Consider the following 17,513-nt stretch of genomic DNA (forward strand, 5'->3'; position numbering starts at 1 on the left):
TCCAAGCCCCGTCCAACCCGGCCTTCGACACTTCCAGGCATCCCTGGATTTCCAAGCGAAAGGAGATGCAAGTGCACGTAAAAACCGGAATAGAGCCCAAATGTTTTGAAACTTTATTGGTTTAGACACATAGTCTGAAAAAATACTATGCATTCCCAATTGTCAATTCATATTAAACAAGCATATACATTTGGCTATGTTATTACTGATTTTAAATTAAAAAAAAAAAAAGAAGCCATTACAGAAAGACTTCTGCATCTTCAGAGAGCTTTGCAACAATTCTTTTTTTCATAGGAGATTGCTACAATCAATCTCATGTTCCAATAGTCCTTTGGTCGTTATTTTATTTTACATAATTTCTCATTTTTACAACACGTTTAGTCCAGGCACGCGTTCTGAACAACTTCATAACCATGGTGAGGACAGAGTGTCACTGGAGGAGCAACAGCTTTTAAAAAAGAGCTTTTATTGTATGTCAGTCCACAAGAAAATCTCATGAGCACTTTTGAGAAAGGTGAAAAGTTAGTTCTTTACAAAAGTTTCCATAGATGATTCTTTGATATACATGCTAATATACCAAAACTGAAAAATCTTTAATTACAGTTAAGATTTTTTTTTACACAAATGTATACGTTATATTTTAACCCCCTTCACTTTCAGTTGAAAATAGAATAAGCAACACTCACCAAAATACCCCATTTGTTCACTGCTTTTACTTTGCTAAAATACATAACAAAAAGCTGAAATGAAGGGCTTAAAGGGGCTCCAGATGCCTCAGAAAACATTTCATTTTGGAGCAATTCCAGGGATCTAAACCTTTTTCCCTCCCAGACTACAAGCATCTAGATCTCTTCTCTGAAAAGCTTCCCCATTTCACAGGAGAAAAGGTGATGTAGAAACCACCACATGTGCAAAATACTGAAGAATGTTAATTCCAAGAAGAAACAAAGATCCAATTTTGATTTTTTTTTCCCCCAGAGAAAACCAAAGTGAGCTAAAATACAAAAAGTACGCCAATAGAATTGCCTCTAAATAAAATGCTTTTCCAAATTCTCTGTAAGGCATCAAGAGGTCTTTAAGTAACCTACTACCATGCAAAAATAGTATATTCTTTCCCAGTTTACATTCATCTTGTAGCATTTATTTACATATAGATCAGCAGTTTGTGCTTTTAACACACATAAAATTAAAAAAAAAATTCCAAGTTAATTTTTTAATTCCAGAAGATCGAGTCAGATTATTTTGTTATACATGAGAAATTTCATATTCATGGCAAAAACGAGACTGGACTTTACCGATGCTGACAGATGCTGACTAACAGTGAGGACAGATTGCAAAATAGTACTTTATCAACAAAAACTCACCGTCTCTCTCTCACCTGATGTGCGTCAAGCATTTTAAACTGCAAATGTGCCTTTCAGGACAGATTATTCCATGTGTTTCCTGCCCACGTGGGGTTAAGACTCTGGTCTGGTTTCTGCTCACACTTGGTGCGTCTTGGCAGAATGGTATTTTCTCTGTGCAATACATTGAGCAAAGAACATACAAAATACATAACTAAGCAAGATTCTCTTCCTGGAAAATGTATTTTTTTCTGGTTTTTAAATATGAGAGTCTTCCAGTGATTCCAGAGGCATAGCACCAGGCTCAGGAAGAACCTCCCATGTTTAACATGTCCGAGAACGCAGTACTCTGCAAAAAGAGTCTCCGCTCTTTAAATAAGATGAACAATAGAAACTAATTTTGTAATTAGTTATCCTGAGGGGAAAAAAACTCCAAAAAACCAAACAACTGGTTATTGGACAGCCCTGGGGATTATTTTTCCTTGGTGGTCACAAGAAGCGTTTCAGTTTAAGAAAGCTCGATGCAAAATAAATATTCCTGGAATTTGAGGAGAAGCAAGATTGTGCTGAGCTCATGCCTTACACTTTTCAAGTGTTAATCTCTTACAGCACTGTTATGATTATGGCAAGAGAGAGCGACCTGCAGAGGAAAATCTGATTACACAAGAAAGTATAAAAGAGAGCTTTTAGTTTATTTATATAACTTTTCACAAGTTCTGAAAGTATTCGCACTTTTGGTGTGACAACACAATTTCTCCCAGATTTTGCATCATTCTAATGTGGCCAAGTCTGTATTTTTATTTCTTATTCTTTCGGTGTTCATCTCTTTGGCTATTGTGCATCTGACATTTTGCATCAAATACCAAAAGAAGAAGACAGATACATTATTATTCATTATATATGTAAAAATAACAGCCACCTAAGCTGTAAATAAACTTATAGTGGGATCTTTTATACTTACACAGAGTTTAGTTGTCCTGAAAAGCCTGCAATCACCTTAGGAAAAAAGTAAATTGAACGGTTGGAAAAGGTCAGTGAAAAAGTAGCTTTTCTCTGCTTATAGGGATGACTAGGCTTTGGGGTTTTTTATTTTAAAACCCTGTCACATTAAAACAGACAGGAAATTGTACTGAATCTAATTCTCCATTGCTTTGGAGCTTTGTGTATGTAATGACTGTCTTTTGGCTGATACAAAAAGGAGATGAACTAGACTCCGCCGAGATAAGAATCCTTTCTGACTTGACCTAAAGAGCCAAATTTGACACAGTAATTCCTGTGCTCTGCTGACGTGGTGCACACCAATTCCCCAGGGATGCTGTTGCTGCGTACGTTGGTGAAAAATGATTGTGTGATCCCAGCAGATCTCAGATATTTCGTAGTTGCTTTGGACTGATATGAGTCATTGCGCTGGAATCAAATGAGGAATCGGGCGCAAAAAGGGATTCAGACAAACGCACATCTGATAAACCAAATCGCCACGTTCTTTATGAGTCATTATGTTACTGCTGCGGTTTCCTTTGTATCATTTTATTCTGAAATCACTTCAATAAATCAGTCTTGGTGTAACACTAACCCATTAATTCGATTTATTTCATTTGGAAGCATGCAACGGAATTTCAGAGGGAAAATAAGAGACCGTTTAGACTAAAAATTTTAACCTTTAGCTTCAAAAGTCTACAGCGGATTCCAGTTTAAGAGAAAAAAATAAGTGTGCTTTCACTGTCCTAGCAAAGATCTAGCAGGCACAGCTCCATGCTAGTATGCACTGGTGCAGCAAACAGCAGCTAGTACAATACACACAGATATTTAGAATCCTGTTTAGCAGAAAGAAGCCATCGACAGTCCACGTATTCAAGTGACTTGACATAACAGTTTTCTCATTGTTTTGTACCGTGCTTTGTATCAGGAAAGAGCTCTAGAGTCTGTTCCTGTTCCTTGTGAGACTTTTCTGCTTTCTGATGACCACAGAAATCTAAGGTTTCATCCAGACAACTTGCTGCTTATCCCAGAGAGGCCACTGGAAGTGATGCCAGGGGGACTTGATGCTTCCAGACGTCCGGACATGGAGATGTTTTCTCAGCAGGCCTTTCTGCCACCACATCCAGTGTTCTGCCATCCTGTGACACCTGGCACAGGGATGGCTAACACAGCCTTTCACCATCCCCATGGCCCCTTGGGAGCAGTATTCCTTCCCCTTCCGTGGCCAGACAAAGGATGCCCTCCACTGCTGCGCCTCAGGCTGGCCTCTTCCCAAACCCACTCATTGTGCTAAGCCCCGTCCAGAATCACAGCTTATTCCCTGGGCTCCGTTTCTTCAGCGCTGTTTCCGAGAGGGAGTTAGTCCAGCTGGACTATGCAGGATTAGCAGCATGTAAAGTAACAAACTGGGGACTGGGAGCATGTGGATTATCGTGAACTCCCACCGAAAGCCGCCTCAGAGCCAGCAATGCTTTTGCAACCTTCTCAGTTTGAGCAGTTCAGATGTCCATGAGTGCACTGGGCTGGAGGAGCCCGAGTGCAGAATCAGCATGCCATGGATAAACTGCCTTGGGATGAAAAGGAAATAGAGGGAACTCTATCCTATCGCTGCCCACCCTGTTCTTGCAAGTTCAAGGTAACATTTATCCGTTAGATGTAATATACTAATAGGTCTATTAAGTACAAATAGCAGGAGATTCCTTCCTATTTCTATTCTGGTCATTAGTTAGGTCATTAATGATTAAATCAAATCAATGTCATTTATGTCCTGGAAAATATAAAAACTATCACTTCATATATAAACCAATATCCATCTTGAAGTTCCAAATCAGAGAAAATAGACTTTCACCATCAATCACTGATTGTTTGAGGTAGACCACATTATTGAATTATCCATAATTTTAGTTTTTAATGTATTAGGTTATATACAATCAAATATTAACAGACATACCTGAAATTTTCCCTATTTTAATTAGAAACGTTTGTAGTTATTAATAAGTTTCCATAATTTAGTCATAGATTGAAATGTCTGTATATTTTGTGGCAATTTAGCATAACTCTTAGTAGTACCCTGTGCATAGAGTAAAAAAGAAATCGTATCACACCTGATGGAAAAAAGAAGGAAAAATGTGGTTAGTGGCGAAATCCTAGAACAATGAAAGGCTCAAATATAAGATTCAGGTGCTTATCCATTTCAGTAGTGTCATTCTGGCTCTGTACTTTTTGAGTATTATTCTAATATTGCTATGAAGTCCATTACTCAGGAGATTCTTCTTCCTGTGATTTCAGATGGAGATGCTTGAATATAGCTCTTCTATTTGCTTTTTGAAGTAATCTCTTAGTTCTGGTCTCTTGGCCTTTAACGTTGGTGTCAACAAACCGTTCTGTACCGAGAACATATCAGTGTGAATGTAAATGGCTTTGACCTAAAATAAAAAAGGGATACATTTATAGTGAAGGCTACAGGCACCACACTGGATAAGTGTAACTTTTTATGCTGTGCTTCCCTCCGGCGGTGCCTGGAGTCCAGGGCACTCTTCCCCAGGGTTTCCCTCCCCTGCCCACAGAAGGGAGCTCTCCAAGAAAATGAGCACATAAACCTCTTTTCTGTACGAAACCAAGGCCAGAGCACAGTGAGGCAGCACAGGAGGGACAGTGTCACCATATGAGGTGTCGTCCCTGCAGGTTCACACAGCCCAGGGGCGATGGGGGAGTGGGCAAGGACAGGGAGCTGTGCCAGGGGACACCACCTTAACCCGCTGCACAAGTAAGCAGCACTGATTCAGTCTCGCAAAATTATCACGAAGCTTTGCAGGCACGCAGTGTGTGCATGATGACGATGATGATGTTTGAAGAGGATTTTAGCTAATTACAGCGATATAAAATCCCCCAGCCTGTGCAAACAGCTGCAAACAGTTTCACAAGGCTGCCCTTGTTGGAGGCGGTGGCTCCCAGCACAGCGGGGAGCCTGGCAGCACAGATGGGAGCGAGCTTCTCCTTCCCCTGCTGGTGTGGGAGAAAGCAGACAACTGCTGCCTGACTGGTCAGAGTCCACTGATTTAAGACAAAATTCCCCAGCCATCTGCTGCTTTTGTGATTCCCCAAGTCAGACTGCTTTGCAGTTTGCTCGGCTGGGAGTTGCAGGAATATAGGCTGCAAATCCATTTTCTGTTCCCATTCCTCCCCCCGTGACATCCTTCATGAAATCAGAATTCATGCTATTAATGCTTCCCCCACTTGCTGCACCAGCTTTCAGAGCCTGGAAGCTGATTGTTTTAAAAGCCAGAGTTGAAATTTCCAAGACAGAAATCCAAGTGCAGATGAGGACAGGGATGATAAAGAGTATCCCACACAAGTAGGGGATCCCATCCCACGGGAACATCAGCTACAATATCTGGCTTAAAGTTTGATTTTAAGATTACATATTGCAAGAGAGATGAAGTTTTGAAGCTGTTTAGTTTTGACAATTAAAACATGTATTTTTTTATTCTAATCTATTATTATTTTATTCTAGTTTTTATTCTAATCTATTATTATTTTATTCTAGTTTTTAGAAAGATGGCAAGGCTTTCTTACTACTTCATACTTTATTAATCACAAACTGCTGGTAGAATTGATCACTTGAGAATATTTCATACTGTGAAAACCATGGCAAAGGCAAACAGGACATACTAGCACAGACAATTATGAGCATTATAAACTGTGCTTTATATCGAATTTTTTTAAATTAATTTCTTTTGGCTATTATTTTATTTGCATAGGTAACTGAGAAATGACAAATAACAGGGTTATGTTTAACAATGCTTCTGCTCCACTCCAATGTGGTGAATTACTCATTAGAATTATCACCCAGAAACAGTGCAAACAAAAGAAAAAGGGCCCTTGCTAATTATATGTAACAATTAAGACGTTCATTATTTTAACAGAAATAAGCCTTTGACGTTTTAAAATGGGGTGGATAATTTTGCTGTGGTTTTAATGCTGTGTAATCCACGGTTGATTTCAGATCTCTCCTGAGGTGTTAGTAGCTCTGTTGCAGAAGTATTTACAGAAGCACCCGGAAAGAATTAGTGCCAGACTGAAAATAAAGAAACCAGAAGCGTTCTGAGGTCGGGTATAAGACCGGTAATTAGTGACCCAGTTTCTAACGGAGCTTTCAGTGCCAGAAGAGTCAGACTCCTGCAGATGTTTATCTTGACCTCTGGTTGTCAGTCTGGAGATTATCCATGTCCCTGACTTAGATTTTGACCTCTGCACCCAAAACTTTCATTCAAAACTTTAATTCAAACTTCAAGCCCGACTGGGAGGCAGAATCACAGCATATACATTTTCTCAAAGGAACAAATGTAACTTGCCAGCAATAAAGCTAATTCCAAAAACATCGTGTGCAGCTGCAACAAGGATTTGTAGGAACATAAATGCTGACAAATTCCTCTTCCATACAAACAAAATTGCTTGTCTGACCCCACTGAATGATGTGTTAATTGTTTCATTTTACCTGCTCAAAGGAGTGCAGCCCACTCTCCTTCCCCAGCCGTACCATGTCTTCCATTATTGCTTGTTTCAGTTCCTGGGTTAAAACACAGAAATTCCTCATGAATTATCAGAGTCAACCTTGCATGCAATTATTGCTCATTGTTCATCCTATTGTTCACTGTTTATTCATTGTTGATTCTATGATTCATCAAAAAACATGTTTCTGAGTAAAGTTCAAGTGCTTTATTGAGAGTTAATACATAACTAACAAATATTCTATTAATGAAGAGTACAAACATTAAATAACTTGTGTGATGATATTATCTGTCTCCTTGGTATGAAAGGTAAAGTTCTATTGTCAAACCAGCTATGTGACATAGCTGTTTAATTTACAGTGCTTCAGCCATCTGCCAAACTGTGCTGCAGAATCACTGCCCACAGACACCAGTGGGATGGTTCAGTGGTATCAGGGTTCACTGATGTGATCCAATGCAGTTACTCAGTATTACAGAACACGTGTAAATAAGGCTGGGATCCTTATCATGGAATCACACAATGTCCTGGGGTGGAAGGGGCTCACAGGGACCATCGAGTCCAACTCCCAGCCCTGCACAGGACAGCCCCAAGAATCCCACCATGTGCCTGAGAGCACTGTCCAAGCAACACTTCTTGAGCTCTGTCAGCCTTGGTGCTGTGACCACGTCCTGGGGAGCCTGTTCAGTGCCCAACCACCCCCTGGCTGAAGACCCTTTACCCAACATCCAACCTAAACCTCCCCTGGCACAGCTTCATGCTGCTCCCTCAGGTCCCGTCACTGGTCACAGAGAAGACCCATGACAGGTCTTATTCAGGCACAGTATTGTGCACACATAATGCTGCAGTGAAAAAAACGTCTGCCCTGCAGATACAAACCTTATTTTTACAGAGTTCTGCATATGTTCCATCAAACCCTCTTTTCTTTGCCCAGCCTGGCATAACTTCAGAATCGGGCACCACAATTCCCACCAGGAAGGCCTGCAGGGGAAGGAGAAGGAGAGTTGCAGGCAAAAGCTGAACCACCTTCGAGTGAATACACGAGTCCAGTGAATTTCTGTGTGTTTATCACTTCATGCTTAATTATGTCAATAATTTGTTAACGTGCCACAATGGAGCATATTTTGATATCTGTGCCTTTTTCTCAGAAAAAAGTGTTCTCTATCACTGTTCCTGCATTTGGCAACAATTTTAACACCCTCAGTTGGGTTTGTGTTGTGCTTGCACATTAATACCAGAGCAGAACATAGCCCCTGTCATTTTTTATACCTGCAGTTCACAGCCCTGCAAGTCCCAGGCAAACTCTGATGCCAAGGGAAAGCTCATGTTTGTGGGCAGTGAATGCAGAGGATGAATTGCATGGTTTCGGAAGCTGTCCATGTGTGTATAAATGTGCAAACAAATGGGACAGGGTTGGTCAGAAGGAGCAGGCAGTGGTGGGAAGGCAGCAGTGGCTTTGCCTTGGCCCGGCTTGCTGCAGGCACAGTGGCAAAGGACAGCATTAGAGACCCAAAGGATGCCACCAAAGCCAATTTACAGGCTTGATCTTTGGCCACAGCCTGCTCCAAGCTGCTCAGGGTCACACCAGCAGCACAGCTCCTGCCTGGCTGGCAGCCAGCTCCAGAGCAGGATGGAGACACTGTGGTGTGATCCACTCACACTTTCCCCTTGTTCATGCCCAGCTCCCCGACTTCTGTCTACAAAGAGAAAAGTAAGATCTTCTGAAAACTTGTTTCTTACCTGTAGGCTGTCTCCATGGACATAGATCTGGGCAACAGGGTCGCTGCGGATGTAGATATTCTCTATCTTCTCCGGTGCAATATATTCTCCCTGAGCAAGTTTAAATATATGCTTTTTCCGGTCAATAATTTTAAGAGTCCCGTTCTGTCAGGAGAAAGAAATGAGAATTCCCAGAGAAGTTATTTAACCATCGAGACCCAGCAAGCAGCCTGGCTTTAACAGAGCTTTCCACTGCCTGTTGCGCTTTCAAACACTCCACTGACACATCGAGCTTACCCGGCCAAATATAAACTTAATCCTCTGCAAAGATAAATCTGCTTGGAAATTTAAGTTCAGTCCTTGAAAATTTACATGGGATAATACAGTGGCCATGAGAACTCAGTGTGTGACCAGTACGCACAGGTAACCATTTCCCAATGTCTCCCGTGTGCAGCCAGCCCTCCTGGTCCAGCGCCTCCGTTGTCTTCTCTTCATCTTTCAAGTAACCTTTGAACACATTGGGTCCTTTCACACAGATCTGAAAAAGAGCCAGGGGTGATGATAAATTAATTTCTTACTCTGCTATAAATACAAATTAAGCAGTAACCCTCAAGAATTGAAATATTTTAATCGCTGTGCTCCATGAAATTAAAATAGGTTGGGTTATAAAAATACCTATGCATTTTTTTCCAAGCTAATGGAAATATGAACTAGAGTTTACAAAACTGATTTGCTTGAAGTTGATTTGCATTCAATTTGCAGTTAAAAATAACAAGGTTATTTCAATAAGTTGAATTTTTGTGCAGTATAGAAATAACAGCAATGTAGAAACCATAGCAATTCAGCTCTATTTAGCTGAACTAATTAATTCAGTCTTAACTGTTCAAGGAATCAGGCTGGAAGTACTGCCACAGCTCCTTCTTAATTAATGCTTTGCTGCTCTGTTGCTAAATTGCCTTTTTCCTTTCCTGATTGCAATATGTAACACATCAGCAACCATGCACCTTACAAAGGTCAAATGCTTCTATAACTACATAACTACTTCATACAGTGTTAACTAATAAAAATTTGATATAAAAATGTGATTTGCTACCTCTCCTTCTCCTTTGGAAGCAAAATAATTCAGTTCTTCCACATCCTTCAATCTGATTAAGTTACAGGGCAAAGGGGCTCCTACATGACCTGGAAATCAAAGTTATCAAGTCATTTGTCATCTCTCCTATAAACAATAATTAGCATTTTATTATTAGTCAGTTGGATAGTTGTAGATATACTGGGTGTTCTTGCAGGAGCTGTGTCTGTGCACAGAAATAATTTCCTCAATTAAGGTTTTGCACTATTAAGACTAAATACCCAAACCTCCTCTTCGGATGTAGAACCTATTTTCAAACACCACAGAATGGTTTGGGCTGGAAAGGATCTTAAAACTCATCTTGTTCCAGCCCCCCTGTAATGGGCAGGAACACCTTCCCCTAGCCCAGGTCTCTCCAAGCCCCATCCAACCTGGCCTTGATGTCCAGCATTTTCTAAAGAAATGTGCATTTCTTTTATTTCTGCGAATGGTGGAAGAAAATCATTACCTGATGTCCAGTCACCTGGAGTTGTAAAGGTGCATCCAGCTGTGCACTCTGTTTGGCCATAGCCTTCATAAACCTGACAAAGAGATGGGTATCTTTAAAAGAGCACAGAAAACTTCTCAATTACGGGCTGAACTCCCAAGCACTGCCTTCTGTGGCACAGCCCTGGGAGTTGATCCTGCAGCTGCAATGCACGGGTGCACAATTCCCACAGGGACACTGTCCCTGGCTCCTACTGGGTACAACATTTCATTTCCAGGACTGGAAATGACCATGGCTCTGTAGAGCTGAAAATACTGAGAAGACAAGGTAAACACTCAGCCTTTGAGTCAAGAAATGTGCTGCTCTATGAGAGGAATTTATTAGCGGGGAAAAAAGGTATTTTTGTGGGACATTTTGAAAATATTTTTTTTCCTGCCTAACTTTAGGCTCTTGAATGAGACCTTTTAGTTGCCCTGGGCTTCCTAATCACAGAGAAATAATGCAGTGGACACCTTAAGTGGGTTAGGCTGATGCCTGAAGATTATCTCTCTCCATTTATATAGAGAATAAAACTTGTGTAATGATGCTCCCAGCACAGACACATTTAATTGCACACACTCAGTTCAGCACTCAGAGGCAGGTGGGATGAGCCTCTGGGGTTTCTCTGGGAGATGCCCACAGTGAAGGCAGCTCTTCCCTGCTGCTCCCACCGCAGCCCCCCCAAGGGCTCTGTGGCCGCCCCAGCCCTGCTGCAGCTGTTGGATCCATCCTGGCACCGCTGCCCTAAATGCAGTTCTGGGGGTCTAACCCCTCTCCTCTCTCAAATCCTGTGTTTTCTCACTAGCAGTGGATGAACAGCCCCAAGGAGCCCCACGAGCCCACCTGGCATCCGAGGGCGGCGCGGAGGAAGCCCAGGACAGTGGGAGAGGCAGGGGCAGCTCCTGTCACTATCATGCGGACACAGCCACCCAGACTCGCCTGTTTGGGAGCAAAAGAAAAGCATCAGAAGCTCCTACAGATGGCAAAACCAGCAGCAAGGTGAGCATTGCTTACACAGAGCTTGCACAAAGTGCCCTCTCTAGGACAGATGTGGAAGGTTCCCTGCCCATGGCAGGGGGTGGAACGAGATGATCTTCGAGGTCTCTTCCAACCAAACCATTCTGTGATTCTGTGATTCTGTGATGTGGAAACAGAGACTGGCTCTGAAGCTTTCCTCAGGGATAAACCCCCATTCAGTGTGCAGAGGAAGGAGTCCCCACATCCCTGGCAGGACAAGCTGCACAGCCTCAGCTTCTGTGGCTGCTGTGCCTGGGCAGGCTGCAGACCTGGCTCTGGGAACTGCTGGGAAAAAGCAGACTCTTCCCCCATCCAGTTTTCTTTGCTTATTTACACCTCACTGGTTTTAATGAATTGCCTCTCAAATAATGCTGTCCCTTTTTTAAGGCAGATGACCTTCAAATATTTCTGGAGGGTATTACATCAATTCCTGTGTCCCATTTTACTTCTTTCTCCTCCCCCTTCATTTCCTTTTCCTTATTCTAAAAGTGAAAAAGAAAACCCAGCACAAAAGCAAACAACTGCTGACTGAGCCTGCCCGTCTCGCCAGCCCCTGCATCAATATGCAGCCTGGCTTGCTCCTGGCTGGGTGAACTCTGCTATCTTTGCACACTGAGGACAACTAATCCACAGACCACAAGTACAGGCAGTTTCTTTAGTTAAAAATAAAGTGGAGTGTCTCCATATAAGTTATCCAATTAAAAAATGAAGTAATCAGAGCCTCCTGGAGTAGTACAGAGCCCAAAAGACCTGGTTTAAAGGCAATTTAATATTTTTTTTTTAACTGAGACGTGTGGCACACAGCAGGGCATTCTGATTTCTTTCCTCTCTTGCTAAACTATGACTTTTGTGTGTATTTTGCTTTACACCCTTATTCTTGTTTTCCTAGGAAAAAATCCCAGATTTGAACATGCCCAACTGAAACCCAACCCTAAATCTAATCCTATCTGTAGAGAATTCACAGGAAACTTTGGAGCAACATCTCTTTGATCTTCATGACCTTCCTGAATTTCATTCCTGGAATAGATTTGACACAATCCTCTCCCTGCCTGTCACTGGGCAGGGGAGAAACCATTCACCATAGGCATGGGCAGAGCCTGGGGTGGGTGTCCTGTGCCCCCAAGGCAGAGCACCTGAGCAACAAAGGTGCCCTGGTGTCAGAAGCTGTGATCCTTCTTCTGGGCAACTTCACCTGGCAGAGGGAAGTGCCTCCACACAACATCACATCCCTCCGTGGAGCCTGAGCAGGGGCACAGCTTGGATCTGAGAGCTGCAAAAGATTTTTGGCACTATTTCATAAATAAGTGATTTCCTGGTGCTGCTGAAGAGGGATGTGGCAAAAGCCATCCTGGTCTGCCTTGTGTTTCTCCATTCCCCTCTGGAAAGCTATCCCTAAGAGAACTGAAATATTGACATTGTGCATGGTGTTTAAAAACGAAAACATAAATAAAAACAGTGGGGAAACTTCATGGAACAACAAACTGTGTTCTGTTTCCTTCTTCTGTTCAATTTTCCAGTCTGCTCTTTGCTGGTGAGTAGCAATTGCCCAAAGTTCATCACCAGGCACATGGACCACACTGACTTCAGGGAACCACAGAATCATAGAATTGCTAAGGTTGGAAAAGACCTCTGAGATCATTAAGTCCAACTGTCAACCCAGCACCATCACTACTAAACCATGTCCTCAAGTGCCACATCCACACATTTTCTGAACACTTTCAGGGATGGTGACTCCACCACTGCCCTGGGCAGCGTTCAATGCTTGAAAACCCTTCCTGTGAGGAAATTTTTCCTAATATCTTAATGTTCCCTGGCAGAAAACCAGTCACTGCTAGAAGAAACAACAGTTCTTTGACTTCAGACTCACTTCTTTAATCACTTACCTGTATTTTATTAAAGAAAAGTTTATCCCACAAACTGTCATTCCTGATGATGCCGTTTCGAACTTCCGCCTTTTTCCGTCTGGCAGCAAATTCCAGGATCCAGCGCTTGAGGGACGTGTCAGCCTGGCTGAAGATCTGCAGGAGCGTGGGGTGAGAGAGCCCATCAGCACCTGTTCTGCCCATTGCAGCCACCCAGCCAGGGGTACAGCTGCATTTGCAGCACAGCTGAACAAGGCTACCCCGGGGCTCTATTAGTGGGGGGAGAAGGAGCAGCGTGATCCACTACATTCCCTGTTCTTTGTGCTCTTCCTTTGGGGAAAAAAGGCAGGATGGTGGTGCAGGTTTTGACTAGACTGATAGGGCTGCTATTTCTATATGATTTCCATGATAGGATTCAGTGAAGTCATGCAATTTAAACAACAGGGAATGAGCAACGTGAACACTGGAGCAGGTCTCAGTGCTGCCTGGTGCTGTGATGGGGCTGCACTTAATCAGGCACCAGCACAAACTACACCTCAAAAAACAAGAAATCCTCAGTGCCCATCCCTCTAATGAGGCACCAGACCCCCTGACCCAACAGTCCTGACCTTGGGGAAAAATTAAATCGGTAGCTTGTGCTTAAGCTCATCTTTAGAGGATAAGTCTTCTGAGGAATAAATATTCCCAGCTCGTCAAACAGATTTAGCATGATGACCAGACGTGCCTGTCTTAAATACCTTGCAATACCTTTACCTCAGTTTTAAGGATTTCTAAATCCAAAAGCCACCCTCATATTTACACTGCCTAAATCCTCATAGGCTTTTTGAAGTTACTGATTTTCTGCTGCCACCAGAAAGAGAAATTCAAATTGCAAAACTGGTTGAAGGGCACAAGAAGTCCTTGTGCAGCCAGGTTTGACTGATGTTTCTGTGATGAACAAATCCCTTGTGTCTAGAAATGTCACTGGTAAGCTCAGTGAGAACAGGGTAAGAGGCTAAAAGAGAGGGATTTCATATTCACACAGCTGTGTCTGGAGCCTGTGTAAATCATCATAATTCAGACTCAGAGAGTGGAGGAGCTGTGTCGTTTACACAGCGTGAGAATGTGTTTGCAGGAAGGCAGAAATAGTGAAATCTGCTTGGGAAAACTCCATGACTGAGGGAATTCTTCCACATAAGTACTGTACTGAAGGGACATTAAACTTCATTCCTCCAAGGAGAGCCCACCCAACAGACTCACCTTGTCGTACATCCTGTTGAGCAGGCGCGGCACGACGGGGAAGATGGTGGGACGCAGGGCCTTCATGTCGTCGGACAGGAGACGGATGTCCCCCTGGAAGAACCCGATCCGCCCTCCGTGGCAGTACACTACAGACTGAGGGGGAGGAAAAGGGACACATGGAGCCTCCCTGCTTTCACTTCCCACAGCACAGCATCCCTCCCAAGCACATCCCTCCCTTCTTGAAATTCTGCTCTCCAGTACAGCAAAAACGGGGCTTTAGAAATACACGGAGAAGTAACAATGACTTTTGCACTGAACAGAAATATTTGGACGGTTCCGGGCACTTTTCAGTACTGGCAATTCGGCATCCACCAAATTTGCCACTTGTTCTGGAAGAGCAAGGAATCAAAGCTTTCCCTTCATCCCATGCATACAGGGATGGAGAAGTCCCGGTTGTGGTCAGATTCTAGATCAGAAGTCCCCCAGCCCTCCCACAGCAGCTCACAGCACGAGGACCAATTGTCAATACAGAAATGTACACTAAGAAACATCGTCAAACACTGAGCAGCCGATTTTTAGAGGTTAATACTTTAGTTTTGTTTAAATACAACAGTACAGACTACGTTAGCAATACAGTGCCTGATCCTGTACCCAGAAAGAGAAGCCCACTTGACAAAAGGTGCTTGACTTGTACAGCAGCTACAAATCCAGAAGTTTTGTACTTGGAAAGGAAGCAGGGTGCTTTAACTGGACCAGAATGGAGCTGGATGTGCGGGATGGGGCAGGGGGGTAACTGGTAACCAGTAATCCTGCAGAGGACCACTCATGGACTCGTTAAAACTGGCATTTTATCACCAAAGAACATTTGGAGACTGGCACCACTACCCTGCTTTTAGAGTGCAAGGAGAAGGCATCCTTAGCAAGCACCCACGATGCCAGAGCTGAGCTCAGCCTTCCTGAGCAGACTGAGAACTTCAGCTCCCTTTGGGGGGCTTGTCTCCCCCAAACAATTAAACCAGTTGAAAATTCCTTAAGAGACACCCAAGTATTTTTGTGCTGCTCCTAAAACCCTGTGATATTAACCTGAGCACTCTCACTGCTCTGTCAGGCAGTTAGACTGTCTCCATCAGCTGAAACCACAGGAATTTTATACATGTGATGTGGGTTTAATAAACATCACACTGCTGAATCTGTGCTTTACACTGCACATGGATTTAAAAAAAAATGTCAGTGTGCTCAGTGGGAATTAAAAATAACAACTAGAAGTTTTTATCTTTAAAGAATGTATCTGTATAACTTTAATTGTAAATTCCAGGAACTAATAATGGTGGCTAAAACTAGGGATGCTGACACAGTGCTTGCTGTTCAGAATGTTTTTGAAAATTACTTTTTAGCCCTTTTGAAAAAAATCTTTGTATTAATGAGCATTTTCAGCAGGGAGGATAAACCTCAATATCCTTTGGAGGCTGTCCCTTTCAGTACAGCAACATCCTGTGAAACGAGGGCATTTCAAATGTTTTTAATTTCTTCCCACCCCCCATCAGATGACTTTTGAATAATTACATTCTTGTTTGCTGGCAAAGCCATTTGCCCAAACAGTGCTGGCACACTGACCAACTTGCCTTGCAAGTGGAGAAAGGCTGTGCTGTAATTCTCCAAATCTTTCATGGGCTTTCACTTCCAATTTGTGAGGTTTTTAACAGGGCAGAAATATATTATTTCTGGCACAGATGTTACCAAGAAGTGGGAGGTTTATATTCAGACGCTTGTCTGACTGAAAAAATATGCCTTCAGCCTGAAACAGTCCTCCCTGAGAAAGTACAGAGCTGCAACTGGATCCAGATCCACTCTTCACATACTGGATCAGTTCTGAGCTTGCAGCTTCTCAGGCCAGCAGACCTGATGTGGTTGCCTAACCTGACTTGCCCAACACACCAATTGCAGCACAAATTATCTTTTTTTTTTTTTTTTTTTCAGAAAGAGACTGGAGTCAGTTCTGCTGGCTGGCAAGAGCCTGTGCTTGGATCTGCCACCCTTCCCAGGGGACACTGGCTCCAGTGGTGCCCACAGCACCCTGCCCTGCCAGGAGCATCACGTGTCTCACACCATGACCTCAGTTTCCTCTTCTGCAGTGTAGCCAAACTGGGGTGGGTTTTTTTGCAGATCTGGTTATTTATGCAATAAAACGATTTTAGCTGATGTAGAAAATGGCATGAAATTATCTTGACCCCCATGAAAGGTCATCCTGGAGTGCTTAGAAAAGCTGCCCCCCAAACTGCACAGGCAGCAGTAGCTCTGAGTTGAACAAGCAGGTAGCTTGTTGCTGAAGGGCTGTTTTCCTATCTCTGAGCCAAGTGTAAGCTGGAAAACTTGGGAAACTCTCCTGGAATAGCTCTGGACTCACAGCCATGGCACTGAGACTGCAGCTGGGCCCTGGTGTTATGCATGTGGCACTTCTGGAGTACAAGCTTTTTTAGTTCTACAAGATATGACTGGTTATTTAGTATTTTATTCATTTAATTTTTTTCTTTTTTGGTGTGGAAAAAAGACGATTTCCACTGACACCAGGACCTTACCTGTACCATTCTCTCAAACATGTGTGCTAAAGGCAAATAGGAAATGTGTACATCCTCACAAGTAGGAGACCACTGACTCTGGAAGAAAACACAAGGAGCCCCACGAGGCCTCGTCAGTTCAGGCAGGTTTCTTACCTGTATAACTCTTTCAAACATGTGAGCCAGAGGCAGGAAGGAGATGAGCACATCGTCCTGTCTCGGAAAGATCACTTTCTGCAGGTGGAGGGCATGGGAGACAGAAAGGAAAGAAACACTGACAGGAAGACAACAAGAAAGTCATAAAACAATAAAGAGAAAAATGGCACCAGAGGAGCAAAAGGGTAAAGATTGTCAAGAGAGGAGGGAGCGGCGGACACAGGGAAGCGTTAAAGCCACAGCGCCATGGAGCTGGGTTAGCAGGAGGAGCAGAGAGATGCACACACAGGGCATGGAGAGGTCTCCACAGCAAAGGCAGATGGGAATCTGGGAATGGAGGCTCACCCTGGCAGAGAACCCAGGCTGTGTTCACTGCTCTCTCTCAGGAGATGCTGAGCCCCCCATCTGTGCTCTCAGCTGGGTGCACAACAGCAGGATCCTGGAGTAAACCTGCAGGAGCCCCCAGGATCCCTGTGCCAACCTGCAGGAGCCCCCAGGATCCCTGTGCCAACCTGCAGGAGCCCCCAGGATCCCTGTGCCAACCTGCAGGAGCCC

General features: G+C 43.4%; 1 protein-coding gene across 1 annotated transcript in view; it reads right to left on the reverse strand.

Annotated features, from left to right (window-relative positions):
* Window positions 1-90: 90 nt before the first annotated feature.
* ACSL6 (acyl-CoA synthetase long-chain family member 6) overlaps window positions 91-17,513 on the reverse strand; it is a 29,254-nt gene continuing 11,831 nt past the window's right edge. Inside the window, exons 8-17 of the mRNA XM_017834615.1 lie at window positions 14,266-14,407; window positions 13,048-13,182; window positions 10,991-11,086; window positions 10,130-10,202; window positions 9,643-9,731; window positions 8,971-9,087; window positions 8,571-8,714; window positions 7,710-7,811; window positions 6,820-6,891; window positions 91-4,747 (exon numbers count right to left, since the gene is read on the reverse strand). Of these exons, the coding sequence (XP_017690104.1) occupies window positions 4,607-4,747; window positions 6,820-6,891; window positions 7,710-7,811; window positions 8,571-8,714; window positions 8,971-9,087; window positions 9,643-9,731; window positions 10,130-10,202; window positions 10,991-11,086; window positions 13,048-13,182; window positions 14,266-14,407 (1,111 nt within the window). The 3' untranslated portion in view covers window positions 91-4,606. The remainder of the gene's footprint in view (window positions 4,748-6,819; window positions 6,892-7,709; window positions 7,812-8,570; window positions 8,715-8,970; window positions 9,088-9,642; window positions 9,732-10,129; window positions 10,203-10,990; window positions 11,087-13,047; window positions 13,183-14,265; window positions 14,408-17,513) is intronic.

This window comes from Lepidothrix coronata, unplaced genomic scaffold (genome assembly GCF_001604755.1).
Source record: "Lepidothrix coronata isolate B3197 unplaced genomic scaffold, Lepidothrix_coronata-1.0 Scaffold236, whole genome shotgun sequence".
In the NCBI taxonomy this organism is placed as follows: domain Eukaryota; kingdom Metazoa; phylum Chordata; class Aves; order Passeriformes; family Pipridae; genus Lepidothrix; species Lepidothrix coronata.